The sequence below is a fragment of the Psittacula echo genome, assembly GCF_963264785.1.
Source record: "Psittacula echo genome assembly, chromosome: Z".
NCBI lineage: Eukaryota > Metazoa > Chordata > Aves > Psittaciformes > Psittacidae > Psittacula > Psittacula echo.
The window spans coordinates 83,843,732-83,867,785 of NC_137742.1; the positions used below are offsets into that span (position 1 = coordinate 83,843,732).

The following is a 24,054-nucleotide window of genomic DNA, read 5'->3' on the forward strand; positions in this document are numbered from 1 at the left end:
TCATTTATCTTTTTTTTCCTCTTCTTGCTCTGAAATCTCAGCAGCAAGGATCTCTTCATCTTCTTGTGCTGTGGAAATCACACGAATAGTGACTAAACTATCAGAAGATTTAGAGAATATTTCTTCTCCCAGGTGGGTGCGTGCTTTGTGGGAGGTGACGGGTGACCTCTGATGCACTGGTGATTTTGGCGGGGTTGGACTTAATCTGGAACCCTGTGATCCAAGGAAATAAACAAACAATTAAAAGAAAGGCAGAATGAAGCTTAGCAGACCCTTGTCCAATGCCCCAGCCATGGCATCAGTGATGTGCAAAGCCAGTGTTCTGCAGAGCTATACCACACTGGACCTCACATCAGAATATCAGCTTGCTGCCAAGGATGATCTCTGAGACAAGGGCAGCTGGAGTCTATCATGCACATATTCAGAGATGAGTGCAGCGAAGCTTTACTACATTTCCTGACCTTGTTTTCTCATGAAGCATCTGGGGGGGCTGATTTACACAAAAACTTGGCAGAAGTGCTGCTGTGAGCGGCCCTGTCCTAAGGCCTCCTTTGCAGAGGAGCTTCAGAAACTTCACTAACAGATGTGCCACAGAGAAGGGTGTCCTTCTAACAGGGTCCTCCTAAACCCCATTAGAATGGTTAGATCCTAATATGGGTCTTGTTGCCACTAGCACATGGAGCACACAGTGCCACTGTCCACTGCTGCCTTCGACTGGTTGTTAGTGCTGAGCACTGTCTTGTGTGAAGGCTCTACAGAGGTGCAGATATGCTCAGCATCTACCTGGGTATTTACCAGGCCATGGCGTGCTGCATATCAGCTGCTCTTTCACCTCCCTTTACAGTCCAGACAGTATGCATAACTCCATGCTGACAAGAGCCACAATAAGGTCTACATGGAGGTACAGTCTCTTTTATGAGTTTAAAAGAGACATTTGGAGGAAAGGAGAGAAAAAAATAGAGCAGGGCCATTTTCTTTTTTGGTTGCTTATGACAAACCAGCAAAGGGGTTTTTCAAGGCAGCTCCTGCAGAGCTGGCAGGCCAGTGTGTCTGCTGCTGGGGGCTCTGCCCCTGACATGCTGCCAGAGATTTGATGTCAAATATTATGGGTGCTGGATGCCAGCATCACCCCTGTCCCGCCAGCACATCAGTTCCCTACAAGTGGCTCTGTCTCTGCAGCACAGAAGATACGTGCATCTGTGGCTATAGCTCAGCTGGAAATTAGGCTCAGGCTTAGCATAGCTGGGCAAAAAGTCAATGTATTTCCCTTTTGTGCTGCAAAACAACCCCCTGTGGGACAACAGCATTCTCCCAGAGCCATGTGTGAGATGCTGAACCACCCCTTCCTGTCTGCCCACACCACGTCAGACCCCGATAACCTGAGCTCACTCCTTTAAGGCACCTTGACCACACTTATCCTTCCCATGCTGACCTGCGTTGCCTGCATCGCCTTCAGCTCCCTCAGCCTCCAGCGGAGTTGTGCCAGTGGCCCTTTTCCCCCCATCCTCCCTGCTGCAGCCAGAGCAGCCTGGAAGAGCTTCGGGGTGTCAGGTTTTGGGGGGATGATCAGTGAGTCTCCAGGGACTCCTTTTGCATCTTTGGATTTATTGTTGCTTTTCAGCATTTTCCTACATCAAGGAAAAAAAGAGATTATTTCAGTCTGGGGGTGTGTTGTATTAGCTGGGTTTTACAATGCAGAAAAAGCAGGCTTTAAAAAAAGCAGGTATTTTTTATGACTTAGGAAGGCAGGACTAACAAATCTAAGTGGTTCTAAAAATATAAATTTTTATATATATGAATAATTTAATATATTTTTTAACGAATGCACATTGTTTGTTCCTGAGTTGCACTCACTTTTAGCAGTGAATCATAGAATCATCACAGAATCAGTTTGGTTTGGGTTGAAAGGGACCTTAAAGCTCACCCAGTTCCAACTCCTGCCACAGGCAGGGACACCTTCCACTAGACCAGGTTGCTCCAAGCCCCATCCAACCTGGCCTTGAACACTGCCAGGGATGGGGCAGCCACAGCTTCTCTGGGCACCCTGTGCCAGGGCCTCAGCACCCTCACAGGGAAGAACTTCTGCCTAAGAGCTCATCTCAATCTCCCCTCTGTCAGGTTAAAGCCATTCCCCCTTGTCCTGTCCCTACAGGCCCTTGTCCAAAGCCCCTCTCCAGCAACCTTGTAGCCCTTTTAGGTATGGGAAGGGTGCTTTGCAGCAGGGCTGGGCTGGCTCTGGGCATCTCCAGGCTTCTTGCCATGATGCAGCAGCTCCAGCCCCACTCTTCACCTGGGACTCATGCCTAATGCCTGCAGCAGGAGTTTTCACAGGGCCTTACACACAGAGAGATCTCTCCTGTGATGTTGAAACCCCTTATCAGGTTTTCTTTGAAAACCCCATGGGCTAGAAAGCAGCAGCTCAACACGCACTTGGCCTTCTTCTTCAGCAGCTTCTGAGACTCTGGATAATGCACCAAAATCTCATTCAAGTCCTTCTTATCCAAAATGAAAAGGTTGGCGAAGCCATGAGCAATGACATTTGCTGTTCGGCGATTGCCCCCTCCTGCTGCCAGCAAGCTGAGAGAGACACAATGAGACGTCAATGCTGTTATTGAGCACAGCTTAAAGAAAATCTCCCTTTGCATGTCTCGATCTCTGTTGTTCAGAGGACTCAGGTTTAATTTTCACCCCCACCGAAATACTGCAAGCCCAATTTTTAAACAGTGATGTAAACATTGGCAAGGAGAGCCATATAAAAAAGGATTTGCCTTTTTGAAGGTTTAAACATTGCATTTTACACCAGTCTGGTGTCTGCTGGGCTGTACAGAGGCAACCTCTGTCACAGTGTTATTGGTGCAGGACTTTACATGCTCAGGAAATGGGTGAATGAGGGGCTGGTTTAGTGAAATACCTTTTCTTGTTTATTTTCCCACCCCTCCATATACCTCTGCTTACTGTCACTAACTCTCCAGGCAGAAAACAGCACAAAAATATACAAGATGTGAGAAAACAAGCTGTAATTTGTGTAGCAGACACTGCTCAGTGTTCATGGCTCTCAATCACATGGCTTAACTACGGTGCTGCTGATCTCTCCACTTCCCACCTTCCTCACCCAGAGCCCACAAGCTGTATTCCCCTGGCTCCATGGGAATGCTTCACTCACCTTATCTCTCCAAACACGGATCCAGGTTTCAGAGTCACCAGCACGGTTTTGCCATCAGGTCCCCCCAGCACCTGCACATGCCCCGCCTGGATAATGTACATCTCACGGCCAATTTCTCCCTGCAGTGAAGATAGGTGCTGTGTGGGGTGCCCACAAACAGGGAGAATTTATGGGTGCCCTAACCTGTGTCTTGCTGGAAACCCCCATGACCATGCTGCCCTCTCCAGACTCTCCAAATGCTTTTTCCTGATGGTGCTCACTCCTGAGCATCCTCATCTAAGCATCCCAAAGTCTCCCCCTGCTCTCCTGTTGTTCATGGCTGCAGCAGAAGAGGTCAGACTTTGCACAAGACCAGCTGCAAAGGAGGATGTTTTTGCTCTGTGAAGTGGCTCGATGCCATGCTGATGAGCCAAGCCTGGCGTTCCCCACTCTGCACTGCTCCTATCGCAGGCTAGTGCTCCTGCAGCCCAGCCATGACACCGGGGATTGGAAGGCACTTGAGCATCTCATTACCTTCTTACACACGTAGTCATTGGGCAGATAGACCACAGATCTGAGCCGTTTCAGCATGTCAAAGATCATCTGCCTGTCACAGCCCTTAGCAGAAACAAAGCCAACAGCATGGTTAGTCTGTGCCAGCGTGGCAGGCTGTGCTGGGCAGAACCCACGCTGCAGGGGCTACCTGGAAGAGGGCCACTTTGCTCACGATGCTGTAGTTCACATCAATAGCGATGTCCAGCCTCATCTTGTCTGGCAGCTGCACCAGCAGCTCTGACTCATCTGTGAGAGAAAGCAGAACACTAGATCTTTCCCACACTTAATCCCAGATCATGCCCTTGGTGTGGCAGTGGGAAAGCAGCCCATGTTCTGATGGCAGAGGACAGGAATAGGCTTGCCCAGAAGGGTCTTCTCCGGCCTCTGCCAACCAAGCAACTTGCAGGTCTAAAGCCAGTGAGTGATGGAGAGCTGCCCTTCACGTTATCTCTGCTCTGATGGCTCTTGGAGACAGACCAGTGAGTCCAAGCTGCATCTTTCTTGGCCAGGATGGTGGGTGCAGTGGTCCTGCCTGAACAGCTACAAGTTGGGCAGAGACATCATGCAGAGCAGCTCTGCAGAGAAGAACTTGGGGGTGCTGGGTAATGAGAAGCTCCACATGACCTGGCTTCAGTGTGTGCTTGAGCCCAGATCCCCCCTGTGTGCTGGGCTGCATTCCCAGAGCGTGAGCAGCAGCTCGAGGGAGGGGATTCTCCCCCTCTGCTGTGCTCCGGGGAGACCCCCCTGCAGTCCTGTGTCCAGCTCTGAGGCAACAACACAAGAGGGACGTGGAGCTGTTGGAGTGAGTCCAGAGGAGGCCACGGAAATGCTGCGAGGGCTGGAGCAGCTCTGCTCTGGAGACAGGCTGAGAGAGCTGGGCTGGTTCAGCCTGCAGAAGGCTCCAGGAGACCTCATAGCAGCCTTCCAGTATCTGAAGGGGGCCTACAAGGATGCTGGAGAAGGACTCTTTATCAGGAACTGTACTGATAGGGCCCAAGAGATAGGGTTTAAGCTGAAAGAGGGGAGATTTAGGTTAGATATAAGGAAATTTTTCCCTGTGAGGGTGGTGAGGCCCTGGCACAGGGTGCCCAGAGAAGCTGTGGCTGCCCCATCCCTGGCAGTTTTCAAGGCCAGGGTCTTGGAGCAACATGGTCTAGTGGAAGGTGTCCCTGCTCTTAGCAGGGGGTTGATACTGGATGATTCTGTGATTTTATGATTTACTCTTCAGGTGAGCTTATGGGTTTGCTGTTAGACACTCTCTGGCCAGCACTTGCTAGTCACTGCCCACTCCCCAGGGACCAGTGGGTGGGATGCTGGACTTGGTGCTCCATGAGTGATGTACAACTTGATGGCAGCCTAGATACTATATAGATGGGCAAACAAGAGTAAAGTAAGCCACCCCCTCCCTGTGACGACAGTGCTATTTGACAGTAACATTTCAGCTCTGTACAGCAACAGCAGTGCACGTGTGGGTCCTTGGAGTGGCTGGAGCTCACCTAGCATGCCTTGCGAATGCCATGTGTACTCGTACCACATTTTCACCCTGGTCTGAACAGTTTTGGGGATTTTGTAGAAGTTCATGTACTTAATGGTACTGTCCATGCAGCTCCGATAGTATGTTTGCCCCGCAGTAGCGGCACCGACCACATCTCTCATCTGGATGGGAGGAAGAGGTGGAAGAGATATTTTAGTTGCTGTCACTTACCCATTAGCCTGTTAAGCAATCTAGAGCATGTTTGCTGAGTCCTAACAGCATCTGCCAAACCCTTTTTGTCTTCCACCAATGCTGAGCAGGTCCTCAATGGGGAAAACAAACCCAGAGACAGTGGACCAACCCCACCAAAACCTTCCCCAGGGGAGGCTGGGAGTCCCCGGGACTCCTGCTCACCTGCCCTATCATGACGGAGAAAGCAAAGACACCCGTGAAGTAGTTCAGCAGCTGGAAGACGATCTCAAACAGTGTCTTGGGGTCCGGCAGGCCCCCAATGGTGATGAGGGTTTTGACTGCCCAGTAGTAGCAGCGGATGTAGCTGAGAGGAAAAGAGGAGGCAGTTTTGAAGGTGTTTCTGGCATGAAGGCCTGTTTCTCCCCTCACTACTGAGCTCACATCCTCTGGCCATGGCAAGCCAGAACCTGCTGAGAGTAATTATGGAAAGGGGAAAATCAAGGGGCTGCAAACTCTCCACCACACTCACAGGTGCTTCTGGAGATGCTACAGGAGTAGGAGCATGGGAGGCTCAGCTGCTCTGGCTACTCCTATTTTCTGCTCTTACAGCTCCACTACCATAAACCAGCAACATTTTTTCAGCAATATTTACACTATTAGAAATAGTCAGGGTGAAAAAAGGGTTTGTGAGCCACTTGTTGGCATGGAACTCCAGAGGTGTCAAGTGGATTCTTGATTCATTGGTCTTGGGCATTCCCTTGGATGCTATAGTTACACTTAGATACTGATGTGTATATCATACTGAATAGCTATATAACAGCAACATTAACATGTTGAGCTGAGTGCTTGAAGGGAAGGCAACACTAGGGCTGCAGGGGTGACAGTCACTTGTCCCCACCTACACCCACACCTCGCAGTAAGTCTGTAATGCACTTGCCCATGCCTTTTTGCAGGAAACTCTCATTTGAATGTTATTCAGGATCATATTATGCCTGTGTTGTAAAACAGTCAGTGTGGGCATTTGCTATGAGGTGGTGCTCAGCTCATGAGCTAAGTGCTCTCCCTGTGGCACCCATCACTCACAACACAACAGACATTTAATACGTATATCTTGGAAATCCCATGGCAAGGGGTGGCCACTGTCTCACACCCTGGGAATGAGAGAGATGGTCTTGTCTGAGGGCCTGACACATGGCACCAAGGACACACAACTTCAAGCCTGGCAGCAGGTCAACAAGAACAGATCTGTCCCTCCCATCCTGCTTAGTCAGGGATCATTCTCTTGCTTTCCAGCATCAGGTTCCCAGTTTTTCAGTCTTTTCAACCTGCCATTGTCTCCTATCTCAACCTAACTGCAGCCTCTTTATCTTGCAGCATTGTATATTACTGCAAATCCCACCTTTCCTGTCCCCATCATTCTCCCTGGCTCCACATCACCTGGCACCTGCAACCCATTTCTTTGGTTTTTTTTATGAAGCCACCTGCATCCTAATACCTCCCTTCTTACTCCAGCTCATCACAGCAATCTGTGCTATGTGAGGACCCAAACCCTGGCTGGTACCTGTTTCCTTCCCCATCATAGACCCAGGTGGTAGAGCCTAGTCCTTCATAGGCTGATGCCCAGTAATAGAGGCAGGAGTTCACGTGCAAGCTGTACAGTAAATAGGCTGTGGTCCGAATCACTCTGCAAAAACAAACAAAAAAGAAGAGAACAGGAAGGGACGTGATACAGTGTCTGCTGGAAACATGTCAGAACACCCCCAGCGTCACAAGTTGCTTCTAAGCGATGAGCCAAGTGCAGGAACTACAGAGTACTCAAGTGTGCAGCCCTGCTGCCCCTTCTGCAGCTCCACAAGTGCCAGAAAAAGCAGCTTGTCCACTCATGGCTCCTTTTCACCATTAGCACCCCAGTCACCCTTGGGTCAGAGACAGGGAACCCTACTCACACAGCTCCAGGACCCCGCGTCCCGCCTGCATCAAGTAACACCTATATCAGCTAGGAACATCCAGGAATAGTGGGAAAATAAATCAGGAACCCAGAATGGGTGCACACCAAAGCAAGCCTTCTTTCCCAATAGCAAACAGCAACTCTACAGTCTCTCCCTCCCTCTCTTCCCCTCACCTGTAGATGTATGCCTTGGTCAGGATAGCCTCCAGACGGTTGTTGAACTCGAAAAAGGCCATGTACTGGAGGAGAAGGGAAGCAGCATGCTTCAGTGTGATCCAGCTTCTTGTGACTCCCACCAGGAGAGTTACATCTCTATAAAACCCCACTCTCCCTCCTGCAGCCCCTCTACAGCTTGAACTGCCACAAACAGATATGGTTCCATCTGAGTGCCCCTCTACTCACATATGAGCATGTTTTAGGATTGAAAAGAAGTGTTTGACCAACAGCTCCACAAAGCAGTTGGGACAAGACTTTCCATCCATTTTACAACCCTCTTGTGATCATCTGTGAGTGCAGCAAGCCACAGCTTACCCCTATCAGCATGGTACTCCTTCACATCTACTGCAGCTGGTGTTCTGCCTGGTTTTGTAAGCTCAGACTTACCTTCAGACAGCGAGGAAAGCGCAGGAGTGGGTTGACGCCAACTTTGAAGTAGAAGAAATCCAGGGGCAGGAGGCACACCATATCCATCTGAAATCCACACAAAGAGAGGAAACGCTGTGAGGACCCTCAGACATGGTGGGGGGGAGCTGCAAGCCACGGTTCACACTGAAGATTCAGATTAGTATGTAAAATGACATCAAACCTTAAAGCGTTGTGATCGCAGGTAGTTCTCCTTCATGGCCTTTTTATCGCTCTGGTTGGGCAGAGGAAGGAGAGAGAGAGCAAGGTTAATCATTGCTTACAGAAAGGAAAGTTGTGGCCAACATGGTCATGCCTGACTTTTCTCTTCTGCACTACAACGGGGAAAATGCTCCCTTTGTGCCCAAGAAAGGGAGCAGAGCAAGAGGAGCAGTAGAGGAAAGCCAGGCATGACCATCCTGGCCATGCCAAGAGAAGACCTGGCTGTATACCAGCTTCCCATCCTACCCTGGGACATCCCATGCTCATTTTGCATCCCGGAGAGAGCACATCACAGTGCTAGTGCCACAGAAATCAGATTTACAGATCTGACCATTGCTGTGGGCCATGGGAAGGCTGTACCCTGAAGGTCTGATTTTTCCCAGCTTATTTAATTGGATATGGAAATGGATTCAAGGGCTTTCACTTATCTCTGGTGCATGATCTGTGCATTCAGATTGCAATCGCTTTTGTCATGTTGCTAATGCATTCTGCCTAGCTGTGCTCCTTTGTATGAAACACATTTATCATGCCATCTGCTCACAGTTAGCACCACACTGTTGGGAGCACTGCTCCATGGAGCAGCACGCTCTAAACATTCCTACCCAGGAACGGGGCTGCCATGGACCTCACATGCTTTCTAGATAGGCTAGTTTTGACGTCAGAGCAAAAATATATGACTTTAGGGCAAAAAAATACTTCCTGCTTATCCACTACATGGCAGGAGAGATGCTTGCAGTCCTCCAAGAGTGGACAGAGCCCTGGTGAGAAAGCTCAACTCAGAGATCATGGAGCAGCAGCACCCATGTTGCTCACGGCAATAAGGGTCCCCCCAGCCTGTCCCCAGCACTGGGATGCAGCCCTGCCACTCACTATTATATCTCCCCCCCGGACAAACTGCAGCCGGGTCTGAAAGAAGAGGATGTCAAGCAGATAGATGAGGTCGCAGAGGTAGTCAATGAACAGCCAGCAGTGGACGTTTGCTGGCGTCTGGTAGGGAAAAGCCCAGCGGACAGGGATCAGCCAGCAGTTCCAGTTCCAGGCCATGACAACGAAGAACAACCACAGCACATACATCAGATCTGTGGACAGGAATCACACGGCAATTAGTGGGGCCCATGTCCATCATCTATGGGAAACCACTACACAAAGGGCTTTTCATCCCGTTGTCCTGCCCCGAGTGCCACAGGGAAACCTGCAAGAGGTCTCTATTGAATACTGACAGCATTTAATTTCAAGTGACCTGGGCTGTAGATGCAAAGTGAATACCACCAGCTGCAGAGCACACTGCTTTTTGTCACAAAGCCTCTTCCGACTTTGCTGAGTCAAGTAGGTTTTCTTTTGCTTTGCTCTTGACTTTCTTGCTTTTCTTTCCCTCCTCAGGCTGTGCTGAGCACACGGCCACCTGCCAGAGCCTGAGGGCTTTGAAATGGCTGTGAAACAGCGAAGACCCTGGAAGGAGCTGAGCTCCTAGGGGGTGTCACTGGACAGTGGATTTTTCTGTTGTGATTTTTAGTTTCATTTTGGATGTCCACACCACAAGGACAGCGTTTGCCTAATAAAAAGCCTGAAAGGCAGCAGAAAGCTGCTGCTTCTTCTCTGCTTGGTCATGCTCCTGACACCCATAACTAAGGGGAAGTATTTAGGAAAACCTGTGCCTTGCAGGGGAACTTAAGACTGGATTTTAGCAGACATTTGTAAGTTGGTCCTTGCTTAGCTGACCTTCCTGCTCTACAAGGTCTCATCTCTCACACCTCCTCCCCTCCCCACCCTTTCTGGCTGCCTCACCAGCCCAGTGGCCATGCTCCATCACTCACTGGTGAGAGGGTCAATGCTGCTGGGGAACTGGTAGTTTCTCAGGCAGTGCAGCCAGGGCCGGTACTTGAACGTGCAGCACAGCATCTCACAGTAGTGCTCCTCTTCTGCCACCTTCTCCCCCTCTGGCTGCCCTCCTGGGTGAGGGACTGGTGCTGCTGGCAGTGCCGGCTTGGCAGGAGCTGGGAGAGGCCACACAGTTATTTGAAAGAGCAGAAAATCTTCTTGCTGCAATGTGTTAACCTGTTAACAAGGTTAAAACACAGCATGTGTGGGGACCAAGCCCCACTCGAACTCACATGCCATTGGGCTCTCTTCCTCTGAGGTGACGTCGGGGTCAGTTAGCTTTTCCTTCACCTTCTCGGTCCTCTCCTTGAAGAGCCTCACCAGCTCCTGAAGCCGGTTGTTGATGACGGTGCTGCTCAGGCTTGTGGCTGAACCGATGCGCTCAGGCAGGCTGTGGGCAAACCACCAGGCATCTCATGCAGGTAGGAAAGGTCAAGGGTAGGTTCATGGCCCATTTTTAACCTACAGGATCCTGGTTTAGGATTTACCCATATTTATTTGATTATTGTGTGATCAGAAGAACACAAGCTAAGGTGGTTTCAGTAAGATACCATCAAACAGCACCAGCCCACACCTCATTCTTGCCTTCAGAGGGACTTGGGAAGCACCAAGATCCCATACTGGATTGCATTTGATTAGGAGAGGATGATTTTGGAAGAACTATGAGATGCAAATATGCACCAAGCCCCTGAATTTACACACTGTATTGTCTCTTTTCAGCCTCTTTATTAAAACCAGGTTGTAAGTGCCCCATCCCTGGCAGTGTTCAAGGCCAGGCTGGATGGGGCTTGGAGCAACCTGGTCTAATGGAAGGTATCCCCTCCTGTGGCAGGGGATTGGAACTGGATGAGCTTTAATGTCCCTTCCAAACCAAGCAATTCAAGGATTCCATGGTTCTATGATTGATTCAGACCAGGATGCTCACCTAGCACGGCCAAGGACCATCACTAGGAGGGAGGACAGAAACAAGCCTGCTTGCTGTAGCTCCAGGCTGGTTCATTGTGTTACGTGGCACAATGTTTTCTGCTCAGGAAGAAGGAAAATTCCCGCCCTATGAGGAGGTGTAGGCCCTCCCCAAGCCTTTGCTTCCCAGAGAAGGCGGCTCCCTCTCCCTTTGGTATCCCAGGACTCCTAGGATCTTTTCTGTTTCCATCAGAGCACTGGGATCTGAACCCCTAGCGCTGATCAGGAACCTCTCGGCCCCACCACACACCTTTCCTTCTGCTTCTCATCACAGCTGAGCAGTGCTTGGACTGGGGACTGGCTCATGGGTCTCTCCTCCAGACCATCCTCAGGGGCCGGTAGCTTCCTCCTGTGGTCATAAACACAGCAGCTGAGGCTTAGCTTCTCCCCCATCCTCATCCAGCTCCTCTTCCTCCTCCTCCCAGGTCTCATCTGGTTTCCACTTTCCCTTTTCCAACCAGAGTCAGTCTTCCCCCATTTTTTGGCATTGCCTGAAGTAAATGACAGCAAACCATTCTGCTCCTTTGCTGCTAAAGCCCTGTTTCTTCCTGGGCACCACACAGACCATTTTTCAACCCATTTTGGGCACCCAGCAAGATGCACAGAAGGCAGGCACCAGTCTGTACTCGTCCCCTCTGCTGCACCATCATACCACTGTACTTCGAGAAGTGGGCAAGGGAAATGCAATAGCAGTAAGGTGGAGCAAGTGAATGAAACTGGAAAAAAGAGAAGGTTCTGGGGACAGTGCCAGGCTCTGAGCTGGTTCCATAGGACCTGAAATCCCTAAGACAGAGTGAATTGCAGAGCAGCAGGTACATAACATGGACCCTTCAATTGCTGCTGATACCTCCAAAGCCAAGTGTAAAGTTCAACTTGATGAGAACGGCTTCAAGAGGTTCAGGAGGAGCCCTATAAACAATGTCCTGCTGATGCTGAGGCAGTGACAGCTGATGTCTTCCTGGAAGATGCATGCTAACAGAGCTGGTGGCTCCCTTTGGTACACACAGCTTTCAAGGACAACTTCCTTAATTGTGGACAATCAAAGTGGCAGAAGGAAGAGGTGGATGTGAAGGTGACAATCATGGCAAAAATCTGGACTGCAGCCTGCAGCCAACTCCAGAGTTGTAACTGCAACAACAGAAATTGTCTTCTGCCACCACAGCAGTTGCTCTAAATTAACCAGGATCTCACTGACCCTGGTGCAAAACGGCTCAGTGTGCATGTGAAGCAGCAGCAAGCAGGACACTGAGGGAGGTCATCCTGCCATCACAGATCTCCTGAAGAAAGCTGGATGTTATGAACCCACCCATCTCCAACCTCATCGGCCCTTGGGCATGCCCTGCTGGGAAGTGGAACAGATGAACAAGCCCAACCCTCATGTCAAAGTACCCTCAGACATGGATGAAGAGGTTCCCAAACCCACATAATTTAAGAGAAAAAGTCCTGCTAAGATCTGTGATTTTGTTAGGACATCATCCATCACCTCTCATCGGTCTCCAGCCACTTTCTCCCTGGCTCTGCCCCGTTGGGGCATCGTGCTGCCCCATTGCCCATCCTTATCCATAAGCAAGCCCAAGATGCCTACATTGACAGCTCAATGGCCTCTTGCTCTATAATGGGGACCCTGTAGAGAGGGTAACGCCACCTCCCTCTTTGCCTGTGGCATGGCTCCCCATAGGCCACAGAGCTCATGTGGTTGCCCTCCAAGTACATGCAAAGCTTTGTGTGTCAACATCCATGTGGGAAAAAATGTCTCTTTTTGCTTCAGATTAATGGATGCCCTTGGAAAGATGTAAAAGACAACAAATGTCCCCAAGAAGGCAGTACATTCAGAGGTGCAGGACACATCCCTTGATATTCTGCATGGTGCCTGTAGATCACCTGTGTTCCCAGTGGACAGAGATATATGAGAAGGAGCAGGAGCTACCCGAAGAGCAAAGAAAACTTCAGTGGATTGTGAAAACTGGTGGCTAAAGGGCTCAGAGGCAAACTGAGATGTTAAGACCCATAGAGAAGTTCATGTATGTGCAACCACAAGTTCAGAACCTTGGAAAGTCTATCAGGTTCTCAATCATCCATGTTAAAGAAGGAACCTTTCCTGACAATCTCCTGGAAAACAATTAGTTCTCTGATACAGTCCAGCTGCAGGGATGCTTTCTGGGACAGGACCTCCAGACCTCTGGTGTGGCTCATTTGTGATAAGTCTTTCCTGACTCTGTCTAAACAATGTTAACCCTAATCCTTCACAGATCCTTTTAGGAAAGAACTCAAGACTGTGGCCAATAAAAGTGACTTAGGACAAATGGATGATTATTCAATGCAGAGTTGATGCCCTCTTCCTCTGAAAATACCAGCCAGAGCCAAGCGTTTTACTTCTGGTTCAGAAAGCTGAAATTTTACTTTTCTATGTAGCAAAATAAGAGGTGATTGCTTTTAAACATCTACAGCTCTAGCAAGGGACTACCAATGTTGTCTTGAGAGACACTACCCAGAGGCACAGCAGAAAGTTTCATGTGCTCATACATGTAATTGCAAATATAAAACCTGCTTTAAGAAACTGGTAGAAAATAGCATGAGAAAACTGAGGTGCTCCAAAAAATGGCTCTGTGGGGAACCATAGGAGCATGGAATGTTTCTTTGAAGATCCAACCCCCTGCCACAGGCAGGGACACCTTCCACTAGAGCAGGTTGCTCCAAGCCCCGTCCAACCTGGCCTTGAACACTGCCAGGGATGGGGCAGCCACAGCTTCTCTGGGCAACCTGTGCCAGGGCCTCAGCACCCTCACAGGGAAGAACTTCTGCCTAAGATCTCATCTCAACCTCCCCTCTGTCAGGTTAAAGCCATTCCCCCTTGTCCTGTCCCTACAGGCCCTTGTCCAAAGCCCCTCTCCAGTTTTCTTATATGCCTTCCCTTACGTATCAAAAGGCCACAATAAGATCTTGACAAAAGACTTGATAAAAAGTTATGTTGGAGACAGAATTGTCTAAGGTCGTGCCTTTGGGTTGCTGGATCCTGGCCTCCAAAGATGCCCAAGATGTTCTGGGATGCATGACATGGGTGTTAATAGGAATTGTCCATTTTCTATGCTGGTGGAAGGCATAACAGAAAGCCTAATACCTTGATCCTGATTCAGAAGTGGATGAACATCTGCAGCAAAGTCACATATCCCAGAGAGAGAGGAGTTACACAGCCTCACCTGGTGGACTTCTCCATCTCAGAAGAATACTCTGCCCTGTTCATCTATCTTCCCCCTCTCTGAGCATCCTTGATCTGAGGGCACAAACCTAAAGGGGAGATGCTGCAAATTCTTCCAGGAAACATAGAAGGAGGTAAGTGTTGGAATTTATGATGAAGGCCCATAGGCAGCACACAGATCCTCTGCACTCTGAATTTGGGAGCACAGATGTGTGGGACAAAAATGGGACACAGCCTGGGGATCGAGCCCACCTCCAGGAGGACACACAGACAGGGCTCACTATCCAAACCTGCCAGGAGCGGGTTGCTCCATACAGTTGTATGAAATCTCCTGTACTGGCACTGTTGGGGAGTTAAAGCCTCGGGACTCACGGACATGCCGGGACAGAGCTATACCTGGGGGATGCTGGAGCCACTCCGGGCACCTCCAGCATGTTACTGGCAGCAGTGGGCACTGGTAAGTGGGTCCAGTTGTCCTCCACAGCGTTGTTTCCACTGTCCACATTCTTGATGTCCACAGTGGGGTAACTACCTGGTCCGTGGAGAAGGACAATAATGGCAGGTGAGAAGGATGCAGGCCCAGCACCCTCAAAGCCCATTGCCTCTGTGGAGCTGCCTCCAAACCCCCCAACATTCCAGAAGGCCTCTCCTTTTCCCCCCATTCCCTTTTCGACTGGCACTCCTTTCTCCTAGCACTTTGTAGCATTTCTTTCTCCTTTCCCCCAGTGTTTAACATCATGAGAACTGCCACTTGCTCCTCTTCTGCTTTCCCAGCTTGCAGCGATTCTAGCTACTCTGTTCAAGCATAGGGTTCCCATAATTTGGAACACAATGGAGACAAGGATTACCAGCTGCAGGTGTCAGACACGAACCCAGGATTTCCAGCTGCAAACCTCCCTCCCAAGGTCTGGAAACATCTCCAGGTTCTTCTGAACATAAACATATGGATCATGCAAGCTCCTAATTACACAAGCATTTGCTTTTCATGCAGAATAAGAGACTATATAAATAAGCACTTATGGTCTCTCTCTTTTGCAGAGGTAATACCTGCTTCTAACCTGCAGGGTTAGAAGAAGGAAGGTTGGATGTTTATAGTGGGGAAAAGAGAGATGCCAATTGCCTGAGGGAGAAACGGTGCTGGGGGTTATCTTGGCCAGACCCCACAGCCAGCAAGACTGCAAAGCGTCATCTCTTTTCTTAGCTATACAACAAAATGCAGTGAGTTTCTTCAGGATTCTTTAGCAGGGGAGGAAGGGGTTCACACATCTGAAAGACCCCACACATCCCCTCCTGTCCCACACAATATGGGACCAGTGAATCAGAGCATGGTTCCACCAAATCACAGAGAAAAGGCCTATTTGGGGTTCAAAGTTAAGATCATATTGCAGGTAAGGAAAAGCGGTGCAATTTGGCTCACTGGTTAAAACAAGGCGAAGCAAAGCTACAGAAACAGAATTTGTACTTCTGGGTTAAGCCATGAAGAGCAAAACTCCATCCTGCTGTCCTGTAGGAGTAGGTTGCATGGATGCTAAGGAGAAAACTGCATGCAGCAGATCTTTAACCCTCTGCCAGCATTTCCTTCAGGAGAATTTTTGGCCAAGCAAGTTCAGATGTATAGCGTGTCATTTATGGGTATCTGCAAATGCTTTCTAGGGGATAGCTGGAAAGGCACATGGTGATGAGGCAGAAGCAGAAAATGCATGAATTCTATTATCCCATCTCTGTGCTGCAACATGAAGTGAGCTTTGACTATGTTTCTCCCCCAAAAAGCAACTACTACAGCAATACCTCCTTGCCCCCCTCAAGCTATGCAAGCTTATTGTCAGAGCCAACATCTCTAATACCTAGGGGAGGTTGCTCCTCATGGCAAAAGTTGGGGTTGACAGCTCCAGCCTTGGGCTTGCTGGCAACAAAGGCTGGGATGCGGGAGGCAGTGGTGGCTCGGTAGCTGGGGACATTGGGGAGCTGCTCTAGCTCACCGCGGCCAGAAGGGGAGGAATCCCCCGCAGCCAGCGGCTTGTCGTGCACCAGCTGATCTAGCTCAATGTCTCGGGCACGCCTGGCCATGCTGCTAGGTGCCTAGCAAGGGACAAGGCATCTGAAGCTGCAATAAAACACAAAGTGGTTTGAGACAAGACGGTTATGTCAGGGGAGAGAAATGTAGGGCTGTGGGAGGTTGTTGCTGCCTGCTGCTCACAGATGTTGGTGGCACAGGACAGTGGTGGTGAGCATCCTATCACAAGCTTTTCTAGCACTGCTGCAAAAGCGGGGGTTTCTGCAAGGTCTTCAAGAGCAGAGGAATCTCCAGGCTGTTCCAGGGCTCAGGTCAAGCCATCCCTTATGTAACTTCCCTGATGTCAGTGGACTTATGCCAAGACCTTCCTGTGCTCACTCAGGCTGTGATAGGAGCTCACCACCCCATTTTCATTACCAGCCCCTTACCTCCTTACTATGAAAACATGCTTTATGCCACTGGTTACTTCCTCAATTGAGTAAAGTGGTAGAGAAAATCCTTTTTATCCCCCCTCTAAGTTTTCCAGCTGAAGGAGAAACTCTTCCTTCACATCAGATATTGCTTAATCAAGACTAAGTAACACGTAAGCGCCACCTTCCAGAGCTGGCTCCAGCTGCTAACAACACTGCCATCCCGCAGTGCCCATGTGATGCTTTAAGCCCATGGAAAGCCCTGGTGCCCAACACAGGCCATGCTGCAGGAGACTCAGCTGCCTGAGGAGGGAGCGGTGGCATTTCCTCCTCACTGGGCATTGCATTGCCTACTTTGGGTCATCCTAATTTGCCTTTATGGTGCTATATAATGTACCTTCAGCATCAGTTTCAGCAGCTTCAGCTGTCTTCTTTTCCACCTTCAAAATGAAAAGAGCCTTTTTAAGGAGAGCAAGAGCTGCTCTGTAAGAGAGCAAACTTTGCAGCTCAATTGTTGCCCCATATCTCCCTAACCCTTCCCCTGTCATTCTCCAGCCCCTCAGCTTGTTGTTCAGCACCACCATTCTAGGATGAAAGCACCTCTCCTTTGGTGAACAGGTACTGCTGCTGTCTCAGGTTCAGAGATGGGGATGTCCTGGTGGGAAAAATTTCCAGGGCCAATTCCGATCCCTGCTCTTCACCAGGACACTGCGACCCTCCAGGCAAGCTGTGAGACCTTGGCAAACACCAGGCAGCAAAAGCTTATTGCAGACCTGAGCCAGGCAGGGAGTGATGCTGTACCTGTACAAAAGCACCTTCGAGATCACTTATCTCAGCTTCTTCCAGCTGCTCAATCCTGAAGGCCTCCTCTGCAAAGTAGACTTCCTCCACATCCTTCTCGGCAGCAAGACAAGGTGACAGGGGCAGGAGTCTGGATGGAAGACATCAAGCAGAGAAAAGTGCCCTCCCTTCTGCCTTTTCCAAGGTTGGGCATGTTGCAGATGGGGCATCCCATCCATGGGGATGATGCATGGTGCTCCTAGTTTTGAGGAGCACCACAGGCATCATTTGCAAGTGAACAATACCACAGAAATCTTCATTTAATACAAAAATGATACTCAAACTATTGCTGCTTAGGTTAGGACTTGGAAAACATAGTACATGGGAGACCAGGTGAGAGGTGCATAAATAGTGCAGATGCATCAGGAAAGATCGCATATGCAGAAAAGTACAGGCAATATGTTCCTCCTGCTGTGCAGAATGATTTCTCATATAATGAAGATCTGCCACATAAAAAGCTGAGAGCCTGATTTCAAGGCAGGACTGCCTTGCAAGCACCATCTGAACCCCAAGTCTGCATATGCAAGACACCACCAGGATACATAATCCTCATTTTCCTCCTGCAGCAAATGCAGACCACAGCTCCACCACTCTGCAAAGGGGGCTCACAAGGTAGATTTCAGTGGTTTAATACAACCATAACTGAAAAAAAACCCAAGCCTCATCACATTGTTCTGTGTGTTTATCTCCTGATGTGCTCTTCCCTGGAGAGAAATGTGAAACAGGGATTGGGGATAATGAAAATATCGTAAGACAGCTAAATGCAGGAAAATTGAAAAACCCAAAGAAATAATCTTCCTGCATCCTTTGCAGGCCCTAAGTCAGAAGAGGTATGTAAACAAGCAGCTGCTCCTTTTCTCTTTTATCTCCATGCCTTGAAAAGCTGTTATTTTCCAAGGTCTTTTAAAAATCATTTTTAATAATCCCCCTGCCCCTTATTTTTATTTAAATATGCTCCCTTCAAATGCAATCACAAGTCTTTTATCCTAACCTAGAAAACTCGCCAGTGTCTCTCTTTTCTCATGAACAAATACAGTGAGGGATGGAGCAGCATCTCATTCACCCAACAACTGAAGCTCAAGCATCTCCAGTAGAGCTCTAGGAACAGATTATGAAGAAACATAAAGATATGGGTTTAACAATGACTAATTGAGCATTTTCAGCTATTTCAGAGGAATTAACAGATAATAATATTGTAGCACTAGGTAACAAATCCCTAAATGTTTATCTCATCTGAAATCAGAGCTAACCACTAAACTAAGTGGAAAGATTTTTTGAAATACCATCTAGACCAAAGTCACCACCTACAACCACTGGCAATAACTGGGCTGTTTTCTACAATGGAAAAAAACAATGTAAACTTGTACCTGCTTGTATTAGGAAGCATTTGCAGGCACAACACATAATCCTATCTTTAAATTCAGCTCCATAAACTCCATAATCATCCCAACTGCCTGAACTAATGGATGTGGTTTTAAATCACATGGACCATTTCCAGGAGCTGGGTACTCCCAAGGAAGGAACAAACCAGGTCCCTGCTCAGACCCACAGGAGGGGATGTCTGGGGCTACAGTTGCTACAGGTGATGGAGACAGAGCCTGTGTCACCTGGAGACACTTGCCTAGCAGCAGGTTCTGCATCAGCAGCGAGCCCAGGGCAGGCCTGTTGGTGAAAGCGTCCCTCCTGAATGCTGAAAACAACCCTCCTAATGCATCCATTCTGAACACATCCCTCCCGAATGCACCCCTTCTGAACACATCCCTCCTGGATGCACCTCTCCGGAATGCACCTGTCCCAAACGCATTCCTCCTGAACACGCAGCTTCTGAATGCATCCCTCCTCTCAAACACATCCCTCCCTAACGCACCCCTCCCAAATGCATCCCTCCCAAACGCATCCCTCCTCCCAAACGCATCCTTCCCTAATTCATCCCTTCTGAAAACACATCTCCTGAACGCATCCCTCCTCCCGAGAGCATCCCCAGTTCCCCCCCGAGGCTGGGTCGCTTCACTCATCCTCGGGTGTTTCAGCCTCTCCAGCTTGTGAATGCAGCTGAACAACTGCAGTCACGTTCATCCCAACAAAGCCATCAAGGCAACAGGAGCCACTCACCCTGCACTCTCCTTCAACTCCTCCTCCTTTTTCCCCTCCTCCTCCTCCTCTTCCTCTCCGTCCTGCTCCGTTTCCTCTTCCTCCTCACCAGCAGTCAGGGAGCACAACCACAGCCTGGGAAGGTGAAACTCATTAGGTGAAATCCAAAAAGCGTGTCTGAATCTCGCAAGAGGAGCACTGCAGCCCTGACATGCTCTCCCTGCACCCACCAGCCAGCATCTGGGGGGTGGAGCACAGCTGGGTACTCTGGGTATATAGTGCTCACAGCCCGTTAGTGTCTGCAGCCCAATGCTGGTGGGAGAAAGAATGAGAAAAAGTTTGGGAATGGAAAACCAGAGTCCTTGAGTCATTAAATTCCCCCTGCAGCATGGGGACAGGATATGCTTAGGGGTCACTTGTTGCTGATTTTGACCAAAACCTCCCTGTATCAACAGCGAAATCCACCCTCCAGCACAGGCCATGCTGTGGTCCACAGCTTCACAGGCTCCTATACTAAAGTGAAAGAAGTCTGAAAAACATCTTTATAACCTGTCCAGTGTTTCTTGGTCCTCCAGGAATTCATGGATTCCCAGGGCCTGCTGGACCCAAAGGAATCAGAGGGGAGAATCAGGCCTCCCTGGATTCCCAGGAACACCAGGAGTTTCAGGACCAAAAGATGTTGAGGAGCCTCCTGTTAATCCTGCCCTGCTTGGGCCACCTGGACAAGTAGGTGATACTGGTCATCCTGGCCCTCGTGGTCCTTCAGGGGAGAAGGGACAGCCCGACTGAGATGGTGTCCCTGGACCAGCTGGTCAGAAGGAGGAACCAGAGCAGAAGTTCTGTCTTGTGCTTAGTGCAGTTGATCATTACCCATGCTGGAGGTGGAGACCACTGCACATCTTCCCCTACAAGTGCTCTAGGCTCTGGAAGCACCTGGGGGGCTCCCAAGCCCTTGGGAAGCACGCATGGACACCTCTCATTCCCCTGCTGCAGTGCAGCTTGACCCCAGATTTGAAAGTATTTCCCAGCCCTTGGAAGGACCTTGACAGGATTTTGTTTTGGAAGAAGTACGATGAATTATATAGAGTTCTGTTTCCAAATGTCATGACAGCTGGATGCACAATTGATGGGAACAAGGTCCAAAATTTCAGCTAATGGGTCCCCAGCACAAAAGGCATGTGAAACTGTTGGAACAAGTCCAGAGGAGGCCACAAGGATGATCAGGGGCTGGATCTGCTCTGTCTGGAGACAGGCTGGGAGAGCTGGGCTTGTTTAGCCTGGAGAAGGGTCCTTAAGGGGAGACCTTAGAGCAGCTCCAGTGCCTAAAGGGGCTACATGGTTGCTGGAGAGGGGCTTTGGACAAGGGCCTGTAGGGACAGGACAAGGGGGAATGGCTTTAACCTGACAGAGGGGACACTGAGATGAGATCTTAGGCAGAAGTTCTTCCCTGTGAGGGTGCTGAGGCCCTGGCACAGGGTGCCCAGAGAAGCTGTGGCTGCCCCATCCCTGGCAGTGTTCAAGGCCAGGTTGGACGGGGCTTGGAGCAACCTGGTCTAGTGGAAGGTGTCCCTGCCTGTGGCAGGAGTTGGAACTGGATGAGCTTTAAGGTCCCTTCCAACCCAAACCACACTGTGAATCTGTGATTCTATGATTTTAAGAGCATCCTTTAGCTGTCCTCTGCAGGGCAAAGTGAAGCATCGCGTTCCCAGCTCTGCCACTGCCTGCCCCAACCCAAATCTCAGCACCAGAAGGAAAGGCCATTTGCTGAAACACCTTTTGGGTCCTTCTGGTGCCCCCCTCCTTGGAAACAGGCACCTCAGCTACCTGCTGTCAGCTCCACCACCAGTACTGACAAGGAGGGATACCCAGGGACATGCTGATCTCCTCCCATGGCCATGATGCTGGCGGTCAGAAAGCATATACAGCTGCCCATCAACAGGCTCTACCTTTGCCTTCCTACCTATTTTCATCTTCCTGAGGTTCCTCCTCTATGGGGGGAAGGGGATGAGTATCTGCTACCATCTCAGCCTCAACATCCCAGGCCATCATCTCACACGTGGCTTCGTTACTCCAGCCACCATCGATCTCTTCCAGGATGAGGTCTGTCTCCTTGGGTTCCTCAGGGACAATGTGAACTGAAACGGGAATGGGTGAAGGCAGGTGATGAAGAGAGCAGTACATTTTCGAGAGCCCAGTGGTAGAGCCAGGGCAGATCCCATGTTTTCCCTGCTCAACAGTGAGATGCTGCCACATGCCAGAACTGAAACACCTCTCAGCTCACACAGACCTGTGCAGCCCCAGTCCCTGGCGTGTTACTGGGGAGGCTGCAAAGGGAAGAGCCCAGGCTTGACCCATGATGAGCCCTCTCCATGTCCCAGGGGTACCCCTGCTACCACATCAGGCACACAGCTAAGAAACAGGAGGAGGAAGCACATCGCTTAATGTAAAACCAGTTTATTTTGAGGTCTGCCTGAGAACAAAACTTACGTATTCACAGTGAAGCTCATAGCAAACACACAAATTCAACTACAGAAAGGCAGGAAACACACCTATGGCTGGCTCTGCACTGCATTTATCCACCTTACAGTGCCTATGCTGCCTTCAGCCTGTTCCCTCTAGATCCCCGTTAATTAAAACGCAGCACAGCAATCAGGGAGAAGACTTTTAAAACATGCCAAAATTTTGGAGACATTATATGAAAATGGAACAAATACTAAAATTGTAGCCTGGTATCAGCAGGGTTCATTATAAACACATAGGATGGCTCTCAGGTTGGTTGTTGGCTCGTGACTCCTTGTTACAGCTGCTTAGAGATGTAATGAGATGGTGGGAGACGTTATTGTGGCCTTTCAGTATAAACAGGGGGATTATACAAAAGATGGAGAAAGACTTTTTACTAAGCTTTGAAGGGACAGGACAAGGGGGAATGGCTTTAACCTGACAGAGGGGAGACTGAGATGAGATCTTAGGCAGAAGTTCTTCCCTGTGAGGGTGGTGAGGCCCTGGCACAGGTTGCCCAGAGAAGCTGTGGCTGCCCCATCCCTGGCAGTGTTCAAGGCCAGGCTGGACCCAGGGGCTTGGAGCAACCTGGTCTAGTGGAAGGTGTCCCTGCCCATGGCAGGGATTGGAACTGGATCCTCCAACCCAAACACCATTCTGTGATTCTAAGGTCTTTACTAAAACCCTGGGGTGTAGGACTCTCACTCCATCTTGCCCAGAGGCCCTGCACATCTCTGCGCTGCTGGCAGCCCCTGGGATCTCTTCCCATGCCAGAACATTCCTGCTGCTGCAGTTAATGCTGCATCTGAGGAGCTATGTCAGAAGCACCTATAGTTGTGGATAAGGACAGTCTGAGGTAAGTTCTCCTACAAGGAGAGCTCAGGAAAAGGTTTTTAACCCTACCTACCCACCTAAAGATTAACCTCACCCACCTGCACTGGTGGCTGCAAACCAGAGCCCTTTCCACTCACTGGGAGAAAACACCCCGTTAATGGAAGAAAAGCAGTAAGAGGCTGATGAGAGCTTCAAGAGCTTTATGTTGTTACACCTCAGAGGCAGCAGTCAACTAAAAGAAACCTGTGAGCTTCATCTGGAGGTCTCAGGGGTGAATATTCACATGCTTGATGGGGTAGTGAGAGGACCAGGAGTGCTGGGAAGCTGCAGCAAGAGGCTTTCTGCCTCGAAGTGGTGCATTTCTACCCTCCTATAAACTATAGCTCCAGTCTCATATACATCATCCTGCAAAAACAATAGCTCTGGTTCCCAGAGCCAAGAGGGAGCGAAGATGGGACAGTCCCAGGACCAGGGACACAAAGCCAGTGTCCCTGACCAGCCTCCAGTCCTGCCACCCTGGCTGGGAAGGAGCTAGAGACCATTTGCTGGTTCCCCTTTGCTTTTCCTCCCCAGCTGCACTCTCTCCTTGGGTTGGTCTCATTGGGTTGTGGGAAGGGCTGGCTGGCCATGGTCTTCGTTTTCCATTTGTTTCAGAGGCACTAAGCCCCTTTGCCCCCTGAAACAAAAGGAGAAGGAAAACATTAATGAGCTTGCTGGCAGTTTGGGCAGATCTCCTGCTGACCCAATCGCTCCCTTCCTGGGGCACATCAAGATGCCTCAAAGCACCAAAGGGAGCTGAAATACAGCCAGCTGCGCACAGACGTGTGACTGCCCTCACATGCCCACTGACTTTACCTCTTCCCAAGGTAATGCTCTGGTCTCCAGTTTGTACAGACACATGGAGAAATGCCTTCCCACAGGACTTCCCACATGAGATCCCACCAAGCAGTTGCTGGCTCGGTGGGATCCACCTCCTGAAATATCCTTGGGGGGATGCACAGCCTCTGTGTGCCACGGCAGGTCCGTGCTCCCACCAGCAGCTCGCACAGCCCAACGAAACACAGCTTCCCTGGCAGCACTTGTCCAGGCCTGTGGGGCACCTCCCCTGCCCTGTCCATTCCTGGTGGCAACCATGTCTCCTGCTTCTCTCAGCATCCCACAAGATGGCTGGTGTG

General features: G+C 49.9%; 1 protein-coding gene across 1 annotated transcript in view; it reads right to left on the reverse strand.

Annotated features, from left to right (window-relative positions):
* Window positions 1-24,054, reverse strand: part of CNGB1 (cyclic nucleotide gated channel subunit beta 1) — a gene marked incomplete at both ends in the record, with an annotated part of 28,217 nt that continues 4,163 nt past the window's right edge. The window contains 21 exons of the mRNA XM_080638363.1: window positions 1-213; window positions 1,412-1,628; window positions 2,431-2,577; window positions 3,164-3,282; window positions 3,677-3,760; window positions 3,846-3,943; window positions 5,194-5,353; window positions 5,586-5,727; window positions 6,925-7,047; window positions 7,486-7,550; window positions 7,915-8,001; window positions 8,117-8,167; window positions 9,025-9,233; window positions 9,969-10,148; window positions 10,266-10,423; window positions 11,246-11,344; window positions 14,588-14,723; window positions 17,013-17,055; window positions 17,417-17,546; window positions 19,568-19,681; window positions 21,507-21,681. Coding sequence (XP_080494489.1) covers window positions 1-213; window positions 1,412-1,628; window positions 2,431-2,577; window positions 3,164-3,282; window positions 3,677-3,760; window positions 3,846-3,943; window positions 5,194-5,353; window positions 5,586-5,727; window positions 6,925-7,047; window positions 7,486-7,550; window positions 7,915-8,001; window positions 8,117-8,167; window positions 9,025-9,233; window positions 9,969-10,148; window positions 10,266-10,423; window positions 11,246-11,344; window positions 14,588-14,723; window positions 17,013-17,055; window positions 17,417-17,546; window positions 19,568-19,681; window positions 21,507-21,681 — 2,750 coding nt within the window. The remainder of the gene's footprint in view (window positions 214-1,411; window positions 1,629-2,430; window positions 2,578-3,163; window positions 3,283-3,676; window positions 3,761-3,845; window positions 3,944-5,193; window positions 5,354-5,585; window positions 5,728-6,924; window positions 7,048-7,485; window positions 7,551-7,914; window positions 8,002-8,116; window positions 8,168-9,024; window positions 9,234-9,968; window positions 10,149-10,265; window positions 10,424-11,245; window positions 11,345-14,587; window positions 14,724-17,012; window positions 17,056-17,416; window positions 17,547-19,567; window positions 19,682-21,506; window positions 21,682-24,054) is intronic.